The sequence below is a fragment of the Bombina bombina genome, chromosome 5 (assembly GCF_027579735.1).
Source record: "Bombina bombina isolate aBomBom1 chromosome 5, aBomBom1.pri, whole genome shotgun sequence".
Taxonomy (NCBI): domain Eukaryota; kingdom Metazoa; phylum Chordata; class Amphibia; order Anura; family Bombinatoridae; genus Bombina; species Bombina bombina.
This window is the reverse complement of record NC_069503.1, coordinates 1,148,368,639-1,148,382,141: the sequence shown is the minus strand read 5'-3', so window position 1 is coordinate 1,148,382,141 and position 13,503 is coordinate 1,148,368,639. Positions and strand designations below refer to the sequence as shown.

Here is a 13,503-nt window from a genome sequence, read left to right as displayed (position 1 = left end):
TGTAGAGTTCTTGGTTGTATAGGTAGCGGTATCTGCAGCAGGAATAGTAAGTATTACAGTGAGTAAGGCCAGTAGAGTGCTTGGTTGTATAGGTAGCAGTATCTGCAGCAGGAATAGTAAGTATTACAGTGAGTAAGGCCAGTAGAGTTCTTGGTTGTATAGGTAGCGGTATCTGCAGCAGGAATAGTAAGTATTACAGTGAGTAAGGCCAGTAGAGTGCTTGGTTGTATAGGTAGCTGTATCTGCAGCAAGAATAGTAAGTATTGCAGCGAGTAAGGTCAGTAGAGTGCTTGGTTGTATAGGTAGCAGTATCTGCAGCAGTTATAGTAAGTATTGCAGCGAGTAAGGCCAGCAGAGTGCTTGGTTGCATAGGTAGCTGTATCTGCAGCAAGAGTAGTAAGTATTGCAGTGAGTAAGGCCAGTAGAGTGCTTGGTTGTATAGGTAGCTGTATCTGCAGCAGGAATAGTAAGTATTGCAGTGAGTAAGGCCAGTAGAGTGCTTGGTTGTATAGGTAGCGGTATCTGCAGCAGGAATAGTAAGTATTGCAGTGAGTAAGGCCAGTAGAGTGCTTGGTTGTATAGGTAGACGTATCTGCAGCAGGAATAGTAATTATTGCAGTGAGTAAGGGCAATAGCGTGCTTGGTTGTATAGGTAGCAGAATCTGCAGCAGGAATAGTAAGTATTGCAGTGAGTAAGGCCAGTAGAGTGCTTGGTTGTATAGGTAGAGGTATTTGCAGCAGGAATAGTAACTACTGCAGTGAGTAAGGTCAGTAGAGTGCTTGGTTGTATAGGTAGCAGTATCTGCAGCAGGAATAGTAAGTATTACAGTGAGTAAGGTCAGTAGAGTGCTAGGTTGTATAGGTAGAGGTATCTGCAGGAATACTAAGTATTGCAGTGAGTAAGGGCAATAGCGTGCTTGGTTGTATAGGTAGCGGTATCTGCAGCAGGAATAGTATGTATTACAGTGAGTAAGGCCAGTAGATTGCTTGGTTGTATAGGTAGCGGTATCTGCAGCAGGAATAGTAAGTATTACAGTGAGTAAGGTCAGTAGAGTGCTTGGTTCTATCGGTAGCGGTATCTGCAGCAGGAATAGTAAGTATTACAGTGAGTAAGGTCAGTAGAGTGCTTGGTTGTATAGGTAGCTGTATCTGCAGCAGGAATAGTAAGTATTACAGTGAGTAAGGCCAGTAGTGTGCTTAGTTGTATAGGTAGCTGTATCTGCAGCAGGAATAGTAAGTATTGCAGTGAGTAAGGGCAATAGCGTGCTTGGTTGTATAGGTAGCGGTATCTGCAGCAGGAATAGTAAGTATTACAGTGAGTAAGGCCAGTAGAGTGCTTAGTTGTATAGGTAGCTGTATCTGCAGCAGGAATAGTAAGTATTGCAGTGAGTAAGGGCAATAGCGTGCTTGGTTGTATAGGTAGCGGTATCTGCAGCAGGAATAGTAAGCACTGCAGTGAGTAAGGCCAGTAGAGTGCTTGGTTGTATAGGTAGCGGTATCTGCAGCAGGAATAGTAAGTATTGCAGTGAGTAAGGGCAATAGCGTGCTTGGTTGTATAGGTAGTGGTATCTGCAGCAGGAATAGTAAGTATTGCAGTGAGTAAGGGCAATAGCGTGCTTGGTTGTATAGGTAGCGGTATCTGCAGCAGGAATAGTAAGTATTGCAGTGAGTAAGGGCAATAGCGTGCTTGGTTGTATAGGTAGCAGTATCTGCAGCAGGAATAGTAAGGCCTACGCACATATGCTACGTGTGACCCGATGATCAGGATTTAAACAACAAGCCTGCTCAGGGAGCTGCCAGTGATGTGTATTGCATCAGTTAACATTGCATTTGTGACATAAAAGCCACAGCTAACTCACTGAAATGCTGTGTTTGAATGACTTTTAAATGAATTGGAATCTGTATAAAGGAGACGGCTGTGCCTGGCAGCTGCAAGCCTTTTATCTCATTGTGCACTACTGAGGCTTTGTACAATACAAAACAACCTCTAAAGCTTTAAATAAAATGGCTTTATTAAATGTTCTGTAAACAGTCAGGGCGCTACGTGTTCCTTAGTTTTGCTAAGCGCGCTTTTACCTTGCGAGTTTCTACTTCTAGTGGCTCAGGGGTTGGGGTCTTTGCCGTCTGTAAGTCTTCCTGTGATTGTGAGAGCACTCGCGGCAGCAGATGAGGACGTGACACTGCAAAGTTCATTAGTGGATATATTCCGTTCCTGGAACACAGAAGTACTTATGTAACTAATGAATTCCAATCACATCATTTAACTCCCTAGAAAATGGTTCATCTCATGCACAAAACATACAATACACTTTCATCTTTTTTTTTTTTTCTAATTTTCCTCCAATTTACTTTGAAAGTTGTGTTTTTTTCTGGAGAACATCCTGCATAGTTCAGATATTCACAATTTAATAACAAGATTTAGTTAAGGGATAAATTGGATAAAAATACCTCTGTGAAATGAATACTCTAATGGGTCAGTTTTATAATCTTACACTATTGTATTCATCTGTAACCGTAGACGCCGCAGGTAAAGAGCTATTCAGGTGATTCTGCAGTTCACATCAACGCCAATATGACCTATTGACCTTTGAAGATAAGACGGTCCTAGTGCAAGGTACTATGTGCTGTATGATGACCCTAACTATGCCTGGAACAAAGTCTGTCCAACGCTGCAAATAGGAAGAAATAAGTTGTGCGCACATATGAAGGAATCAGAGCTAGACAAGGATAGACTGATACGATTTATACCAGGGCTTCTTAAAGGGACACTCAAGTAAAAATTAAACTTCATCATTCAGATAGAGCAGCAATTTTAAACAACTTTCTAATTTACTTCCATTAACAAAATGTGTACAGTCTTTTTATGTTTACACAGTCACCGGCTCCTACTGAGCATGTGCAAGAATTCACAGACTATACGTTTATGCATTTGTGATTGGCTGATGGCTGTCACATGATATAAGGGGAGTGGAAATAGACATAACTTTACAATTTATTTAACAAAAATCTACTACTCATTTAAAGTTCAGAGTAAGTGCTATTGCATTGTCTTCTTATCGTGCATTTGTTGATTATGCATACCTACTGTATTGACTGGTCCTTTAAACTTTTTCCACTTGCGACTCCTTTTAGCGCGAGAAATTTTTACGTCACCCAGGGTATATAAAATAGGTATACAAATCAAACATTTACTGATAATAAATCATACTCATACTCGCCCCTTTATTATTATTATTAATAAGAGAGGAGGAGAGTAGGCGGTTGTGAGCGGAGCGAAGGGGACGGAAGGGAGAGTATTTGAGATATAAGTCTGAGATATAGAGAGGAGCAGTGCAGTTGAGGGCTTTATATGTCAGCGTGAGGATAAGCCACCAATGGGAATAGTTTCAGTTCACACTCAGCTGTGCCAATAGGTTAAGATGATCTGTGACCCACTAGGTATCAATCACGAGTTAACCATGTGATATGCGTAGCAGGCAGACGGCAAGTAGGAAACCAAAAAAAAAATTAAAAATTAAAAAAAATGTGTGCTGAAGCAGGGACACACCTACACACTGCCGCCGACACACTAATGTGTCACAACACACAGTTTGGAAAACACTGCTTTACACTGTATGTAATAATAGCTACACTCTTGGCAATACCAGGATAGCTGATGTATGTCACAATCACAGACGCCTGATGTAAAACCTCTCTTGGCAATACCAGGATAGCTGATGTATGTCACAATGACAGGCGCCTGATGTAAAACCTCTCTTGGCAATACCATGATAGCTGATGTATGTCACAATGACAGGCGCCTGATGTAAAACCTCTCTTGGCAATACCATGATAGCTGATGTATGTCACAATGACAGGCGCCTGATGTAAAACCTCTCTTGGCATTAACAGGATAGCTGATGTATGTCACAATGACAGGCACCTGATGTAAAACCTCTTTTGGCAATACCAGGATAGCTGATGTATGTCACAATCACAGACGCCTGATGTAAAACCTCTCTTGGCAATACCATGATAGCTGATGTATGTCACGACAGGTGCCTGATGTAAAACCTCTCTTGGCAATACCAGGATAGCTGATGTATGTCACAATGACAGGCGTCCTGATGTTTAACCTCTCTTGGAAATTCCATGATAGCTGATGTATGTCACGACAGGTGCCTGATGTAAAACCTCTCTTGGCAATACCAGGGTAGCTGATGTATGTCACGACAGGTGCCTGATGTAAAACCTCTCTTGGCAATACCAGGATAGCTGATGTATGTCACGACAGGTGTCTGATGTAAAACCTCTCTTGGCAATACCAGGATAGCTGATGTATGTCACAATGAGAGACGCCTGATGTAAAACCTCTCTTGGCAATACCAGGATAGCTGATGTATGTCACAATGACAGGCGCCTGATGTAAAACCTCTCTTGGCAATACCAGGATAGCTGATGTATGTCACGACAGGTGCCTGATGTAAAACCTCTCTTGGCAATGCCATGATAGCTGATGTATGTCACGACAGGTGCCTGATGTAAAACCTCTCTTGGCAATACCAGGATAGCTGTTGTATGTCACAATGACAGGCGTCCTGATGTAAAACCTCTCTTGACAATTCCATGATAGCTGATGTATGTCACGACAGGTGCCTGATGTAAAACCTCTCTTGGCAATACCAGGGTAGCTGATGTATGTCACAATGACAGGCGTCCTGATGTTTAACCTCTCTTGGCAATTCCATGATAGCTGATGTATGTCACGACAGGTGTCTGATGTAAAACCTCTCTTGGCAATACCAGGATAGCTGATGTATGTCACGACAGGAGTCTGATGTAAAACCTCTCTTGGCAATACCAGGATAGCTGGTGTATGTCACAATGAGAGACGCCTGATGTAAAACCTCTCTTGGCAATACCAGGATAGCTGATGTATGTCACAATGACAGACGCCTGATGTAAAACCTCTCTTGGCAATACCAGGATAGCTGATGTATGTCACGACAGGTGCCTGATGTAAAACCTCTCTTGGCAATACCATGATAGCTGATGTATGTCACGACAGGTGCCTGATGTAAAACATCTCTTGGCAATAACATGATAGCTGATGTATGTCACAATGACAGGCGACTGATGTAAAACCTCTCTTGGCAATGCCATGATAGCTGATGTATGTCACGACAGGTGCCTGATGTAAAACCTCTCTTGGCAATACCAGGATAGCTGTTGTATGTCACAATGACAGGCGTCCTGATGTAAAACCTCTCTTGACAATTCCATGATAGCTGATGTATGTCACGACAGGTGCCTGATGTAAAACCTCTCTTGGCAATACCAGGGTAGCTGATGTATGTCACAATGACAGGCGTCCTGATGTTTAACCTCTCTTGGCAATTCCATGATAGCTGATGTATGTCACGACAGGTGCCTGATGTAAAACCTCTCTTGGCAATACCAGGGTAGCTGATGTATGTCACGACAGGTGTCTGATGTAAAACCTCTCTTGGCAATACCAGGATAGCTGATGTATGTCACGACAGGAGTCTGATGTAAAACCTCTCTTGGCAATACCAGGATAGCTGGTGTATGTCACAATGAGAGACGCCTGATGTAAAACCTCTCTTGGCAATACCAGGATAGCTGATGTATGTCACAATGACAGGACGCCTGATGTAAAACCTCTCTTGGCAATACCAGGATAGCTGATGTATGTCACGACAGGTGCCTGATGTAAAACCTCTCTTGGCAATGCCATGATAGCTGATGTATGTCACGACAGGTGCCTGATGTAAAACCTCTCTTGGCAATACCATGATAGCTGATGTATGTCACGACAGGTGCCTGATGTAAAACCTCTCTTGGCAATACCAGGGTAGCTGATGTATGTCACGACAGGTGCCTGATGTAAAACCTCTCTTGGCAATACCAGGATAGCGGATGTATGTCACGACAGGTGCCTGATGTAAAACATCTCTTGGCAATACCAGGATAGCTGTTGTATGTCACAATGACAGGCGTCCTGATGTAAAACCTCTCTTGACAATTCCATGATAGCTGATGTATGTCACGACAGGTGCCTGATGTAAAACCTCTCTTGGCAATACCTGGGTAGCTGATGTATGTCACAATGACAGGCGTCCTGATGTTTAACCTCTCTTGGCAATTCCATGATAGCTGATGTATGTCACGACAGGTGCCTGATGTAAAACCTCTCTTGGCAATACCAGGGTAGCTGATGTATGTCACGACAGGTGTCTGATGTAAAACCTCTCTTGGCAATACCAGGATAGCTGATGTATGTCACGACAGGAGTCTGATGTAAAACCTCTCTTGGCAATACCAGGATAGCTGGTGTATGTCACAATGAGAGACGCCTGATGTAAAACCTCTCTTGGCAATACCAGGATAGCTGATGTATGTCACAATGACAGACGCCTGATGTAAAACCTCTCTTGGCAATACCAGGATAGCTGATGTATGTCACGACAGGTGCCTGATGTAAAACCTCTCTTGGCAATGCCATGATAGCTGATGTATGTCACGACAGGTGCCTGATGTAAAACCTCTCTTGGCAATACCATGATAGCTGATGTATGTCACGACAGGTGCCTGATGTAAAACCTCTCTTGGCAATACCAGGGTAGCTGATGTATGTCACGACAGGTGCCTGATGTAAAACCTCTCTTGGCAATAACAGGATAGCGGATGTATGTCACGACAGGTGCCTGATGTAAAACATCTCTTGGCAATAACATGATAGCTGATGTATGTCACAATGACAGGCGACTGATGTAAAACCTCTCTTGGCAATGCCATGATAGCTGATGTATGTCACGACAGGTGCCTGATGTAAAACCTCTCTTGGCAATACCAGGATAGCTGTTGTATGTCACAATGACAGGCGTCCTGATGTAAAACCTCTCTTGACAATTCCATGATAGCTGATGTATGTCACGACAGGTGCCTGATGTAAAACCTCTCTTGGCAATACCAGGGTAGCTGATGTATGTCACAATGACAGGCGTCCTGATGTTTAACCTCTCTTGGCAATTCCATGATAGCTGATGTATGTCACGACAGGTGCCTGATGTAAAACCTCTCTTGGCAATACCAGGGTAGCTGATGTATGTCACGACAGGTGTCTGATGTAAAACCTCTCTTTGCAATACCAGGATAGCTGATGTATGTCACGACAGGTGTCTGATGTAAAACCTCTCTTGGCAATACCAGGATAGCTGGTGTATGTCACAATGAGAGACGCCTGATGTAAAACCTCTCTTGGCAATACCAGGATAGCTGATGTATGTCACAATGACAGGCGCCTGATGTAAAACCTCTCTTGGCAATACCAGGATAGCTGATGTATGTCACGACAGGTGCCTGATGTAAAACCTCTCTTGGCAATGCCATGATAGCTGATGTATGTCACGACAGGTGCCTGATGTAAATCCTCTCTTGGCAATACCATGATAGCTGATGTATGTCACGACAGGTGCCTGATGTAAAACCTCTCTTGGCAATACCAGGGTAGCTGATGTATGTCACGACAGGTGCCTGATGTAAAACCTCTCTTGGCAATACCAGGATAGCGGATGTATGTCACGACAGGTGCCTGATGTAAAACATCTCTTGGCAATAACATGATAGCTGATGTATGTCACAATGACAGGCGACTGATGTAAAACCTCTCTTGGCAATTCCATGATAGCTGATTTATGTCACGACAGGTGCCTGATGTAAAACCTCTCTTGGCAATTCCATGATAGCTGATTTATGTCACGACAGGTGCCTGATGTAAAACCTCTCTTGGCAATACCAGGATAGCTGATGTATGTCACAACAGGTGCCTGATGTAAAACCTCTCTTGGCAATACCAGGATAGCTGATGTATGTCACGACAGGTGCCTGATGTAAAACCTCTCTTGGCAATACCAGGGTAGCTGATGTATGTCACGACAGGTGTCTGATGAAAAACCTCACTTGGCAATACCAGGATAGCTGATGTATGTCACGACAGGTGCCTGATGTAAAACCTCTCTTGGCAATACCAGGATAGCTGATGTATGTCACAATGACAGGCGCCTGATGTAAAACCTCAATTGGCAATACCAGGATAGCTGATGTATGTCACGACAGGTGCCTGATGTAAAACCTCTCTTGGCAATACCAAGATAGCGGATGTATGTCACGACAGGTGCCTGATGTAAAACCACTCTTGGCAATAACATGATAGCTGATGTATGTCACAATGACAGACGCCTGATGTAAAACCTCTCTTGGCAATATCATGATAGCTGATGTATGTCACGACAGGCGCCTGATGTAAAACCTCTCTTGGCAATTCCATGATAGCTGATTTATGTCACGACAGGTGCCTGATGTAAAACCTCTCTTGGCAATACCAGGATAGCGGATGTATGTCACGACAGGTGCCTGATGTAAAACATCTCTTGGCAATAACATGATAGCTGATGTATGTCACAATGACAGGCGACTGATGTAAAACCTCTCTTGGCAATTCCATGATAGCTGATTTATGTCACGACAGGTGCCTGATGTAAAACCTCTCTTGGCAATACCAGGATAGCTGATTTATGTCACGACAGGTGCCTGATGTAAAACCTCTCTTGGCAATACCAGGATAGCTGATGTATGTCACAACAGGTGCCTGATGTACAACCTCTCTTGGCAATACCAGGATAGCTGATGTATGTCACGACAGGTGCCTGATGTAAAACCTCTCTTGGCAATACCAGGGTAGCTGATGTATGTCACGACAGGTGTCTGATGAAAAACCTCACTTGGCAATACCAGGATAGCTGATGTATGTCACGACAGGTGCCTGATGTAAAACCTCTCTTGGCAATACCAGGATAGCTGATGTATGTCACAATGACAGGCGCCTGATGTAAAACCTCAATTGGCAATACCAGGATAGCTGATGTATGTCACGACAGACGCCTGATGTAAAACCTCTCTTGGTAATACCATGATAGCTGATGTATGTCACAATCACAGACGCCTGATGTAAAACCTCTCTTGGCAATACCAGGATAGCTGATGTATGTCACAATCACAGACGCCTGATGTAAAACCTCTCTTGGCAATACCAGGATAGCTGATGTCACAATCACAGGAGCCTGATGCAAAACCTCTCTTGGCAATACCAGGATAGCTGATGTATGTCACAATCACAGACGCCTGATGTAAAACCTCTCTTGGTAATACCATGATAGCTGATGTATGTCACAATCACAGACGCCTGATGTAAAACCTCTCTTGGCAATGCCATGATAGCTGATGTATGTCACGACAGGTGCCTGATGTAAAACCTCTCTTGGCAATACCATGATAGCTGATGTATGTCACAATCACAGACGCCTGATGTAAAACCTCTCTTGGCAATACCAGGATAGCTGATGTATGTCACAATGACAGGCGCCTGATGTAAAACCTCTCTTGGCAATACCAGGATAGCTGATGTATGTCACAATGACAGGCGCCTGATGTAAAACCTCTCTTGGCAATACCAGGATAGCTGATATATGTCACAATGACAGGCGCCTGATGTAAAACCTCTCTTGGCAATACCAGGATAGCTGATGTATGTCACAATGACAGGCGCCTGATGTAAAACCTCTCTTGGCAATACCATGATAGCTGATGTATGTCACAATGACAGGACGCCTGATGTAAAACCTCTCTTGGCAATACCATGATAGCTGATGTATGTCACATGACAGGACGCCTGATGTAAAACCTCTCTTGGCAATATCATGATAGCTGATGTATGTCAAAATGAAAGACGCCTGATGTAAAACCTCTCTTGGCAATACCAGGATAGCTGATGTAGTCACGAAGGTGCCTGATGTAAAACCTCTCTTGGCAATACCAGGATAGCTGATGTATGTCACAATGACAGGCGTCCTGATGTAAAACCTCTCTTGGCAATACCAGGATAGCTGATGTATGTCACGACAGGTGCCTGATGTAAAACCTCTCTTGGCAATACCAGGATAGCTGATGTATGTCACAATCACAGACGCCTGATGTAAAACCTCTCTTGGCAATACCATGATAGCTGATGTATGTCACAATGACAGGCGCCCGATGTAAAACCTCTCTTGGCAATACCAGGATAGCTGATGTATGTCACAATCACAGACGCCTGATGTAAAACCTCTCTTGGCAATACCAGGATAGCTGATGTATGTCACAATCACAGACGCCTGATGTAAAACCTCTCTTGGCAATACCAGGATAGCTGATGTATGTCACAATGACAGACGCCTGATGTAAAACCACTCTTGGCAATACCGTGATAGCTGATGTATGTCACAATGACAGGCGCCCGATGTAAAACCTCTCTTGGCAATACCAGGATAGCTGATGTATGTCACAATGACAGGCGCCTGATGTAAAACCTCTCTTGGCAATACCAGGATAGCTGATGTATGTCACAATCACAGACGCCTGATGTAAAACCTCTCTTGGCAATACCAGGATAGCTGATGTATGTCACAATCACAGACGCCTGATGTAAAACCTCTCTTGGCAATACCAGGATAGCTGATGTCACAATCACAGGAGCCTGATGCAAAACCTCTCTTGGCAATACCAGGATAGCTGATGTATGTCACAATCACAGACGCCTGATGTAAAACCTCTCTTGGTAATACCATGATAGCTGATGTATGTCACAATCACAGGACGCCTGATGTAAAACCTCTCTTGGCAATACCATGATAGCTGATGTATGTCACGACAGGTGCCTGATGTAAAACCTCTCTTGGCAATACCATGATAGCTGATGTATGTCACAAGACAGGTCGCCTGATGTAAAACCTCTCTTGGCAATACCAGGATAGCTGATGTATGTCACATGACAGGCGCCTGATGTAAAACCTCTCTTGGCAATACCAGGATAGCTGATGTATGTCACAAGACAGGTGCCTGATGTAAAACCTCTCTTGGCAATACCAGGATAGCTGATGTATGTCACAATGACAGGCGCCTGATGTAAAACCTCTCTTGGCAATACCAGGATAGCTGATGTACAGGCGCCTGATGTAAAACCTCTCTTGGCAATACCATGATAGCTGATGTATGTCACAATGACAGACGCCTGATGTAAAACCTCTCGTGGCAATATCATGATAGCTGATGTATGTCACAATGACAGACGCCTGATGTAAAACCTCTTGTGGCAATATCATGATAGCTGATGTATGTCAAAATGAAAGACGCCTGATGTAAAACCTCTCTTGGCAATACCAGGATAGCTGATGTACAGGTGCCTGATGTAAAACCTCTCTTGGCAATACCAGGATAGCTGATGTATGTCACAATGACAGACTCCTGATGTAAAACCACTCTTGGTAATACCAGGATAGCTGATGTATGTAACAATGACAGACGCCTGATGTAAAACCTCTCTTGGCAATACCAGGATAGCTGATGTATGTCACAATCACAGACGCCTGATGTAAAACCTCTCTTGGCAATACCATGATAGCTGATGTATGTCACAATGACAGGCGCCCGATGTAAAACCTCTCTTGGCAATACCAGGATAGCTGATGTATGTCACAATCACAGACGCCTGATGTAAAACCCCTCTTGGCAATACCAGGATAGCTGATGTATGTCACAATCACAGACGCCTGATGTAAAACCTCTCTTGGCAATACCAGGATAGCTGATGTATGTCACAATGACAGACGCCTGATGTAAAACCACTCTTGGCAATACCATGATAGCTGATGTATGTCACAATGACAGGCGCCCGATGTAAAACCTCTCTTGGCAATACCAGGATAGCTGATGTATGTCACAATCACAGACGCCTGATGTAAAACCTCTCTTGGCAATACCAGGATAGCTGATGTATGTCACAATCACAGACGCCTGATGTAAAACCTCTCTTGGCAATACCAGGATAGCTGATGTATGTCACAATGACAGACGCCTGATGTAAAACCTCTCTTGGCAATACCGTGATAGCTGATGTATGTCACAATGACAGGCGCCCTGATGTAAAACCTCTCTTGGCAATACCAGGATAGCTGATGTATGTCACAATGACAGGACGCCTGATGTAAAACCTCTCTTGGCAATACCAGGATAGCTGATGTATGTCACAATCACAGACGCCTGATGTAAAACCTCTCTTGGCAATACCAGGATAACTGATGTATGTCACAATCACAGACGCCTGATGTAAAACCTCTCTTGGCAATACCAGGATAGCTGATGTCACAATCACAGGAGCCTGATGTAAAACCTCTCTTGGCAATACCAGGATAGCTGATGTATGTCACAATCACAGATGCCTGATGTAAAACCTCTCTTGGTAATACCATGATAGCTGATGTATGTCACAATCACAGACGCCTGATGTAAAACCTCTCTTGGCAATACCAGGATAACTGATGTATGTCACAATCACAGACGCCTGATGTAAAACCTCTCTTGGCAATACCAGGATAGCTGATGTCACAATCACAGGCGCCTGATGTAAAACCTCTCTTGGCAATACCATGATAGCTGATGTATGTCACAATCACAGACGCCTGATGTAAAACCTCTCTTGGCTAATACCATGATATCTGATGTATGTCACAATCACAGACGCCTGATGTAAAACCTCTCTTGGCAATGCCATGATAGCTGATGTATGTCACGACAGGTGCCTGATGTAAAACCTCTCTTGGCAATACCATGATAGCTGATGTATGTCACAATCACAGACGCCTGATGTAAAACCTCTCTTGGCAATACCAGGATAGCTGATGTATGTCACAATGACAGGCGCCTGATGTAAAACCTCTCTTGGCAATACCAGGATAGCTGATGTATGTCACAATGACAGGCGCCTGATGTAAAACCTCTCTTGGCAATACCAGGATAGCTGATGTATGTCACAATGACAGGCGCCTGATGTAAAACCTCTCTTGGCAATACCAGGATAGCTGATGTATGTCACAATGACAGGCGCCTGATGTAAAACCTCTCTTGGCAATACCATGATAGCTGATGTATGTCACAATGACAGACGCCTGATGTAAAACCTCTCGTGGCAATACCATGATAGCTGATGTATGTCACAATGACAGACGCCTGATGTAAAACCTCTCTTGGCAATACCAGGATAGCTGATGTATGTCACAATCACAGAAGCCTGATGTAAAACCTCTCTTGGCAATACCAGGATAGCTGATGTATGTCACAATCACAGACGCCTGATGTAAAACCTCTCTTGGCAATACCAGGATAGCTGATGTATGTCACAATGACAGGCGCCTGATGTAAAACCTCTCTTGGCAATACCAGGATAGCTGATGTATGTCACAATGACAGGCGCCTGATGTAAAACCTCTCTTGGCAATACCAGGATAGCTGATGTATGTCACAATGACAGGTGCCTGATGTAAAACCTCTCTTGGCAATACCAGGATAGCTGATGTATGTCACAATGACAGGCGCCTGATGTAAAACATCTCTTGGCAATAACAGGATAGC

General features: G+C 43.8%; 1 protein-coding gene across 1 annotated transcript in view; it reads right to left on the bottom strand.

Moving 5' to 3' along the window:
- NRBP2 (nuclear receptor binding protein 2) overlaps positions 1–13,503 on the bottom strand; it is a 179,132-nt gene that overhangs the window by 26,709 nt on the left and 138,920 nt on the right. Inside the window, exon 13 of the mRNA XM_053715482.1 lies at positions 2,077–2,212. Within this exon, the coding sequence (XP_053571457.1) occupies positions 2,077–2,212 (136 nt within the window). The remainder of the gene's footprint in view (positions 1–2,076; positions 2,213–13,503) is intronic.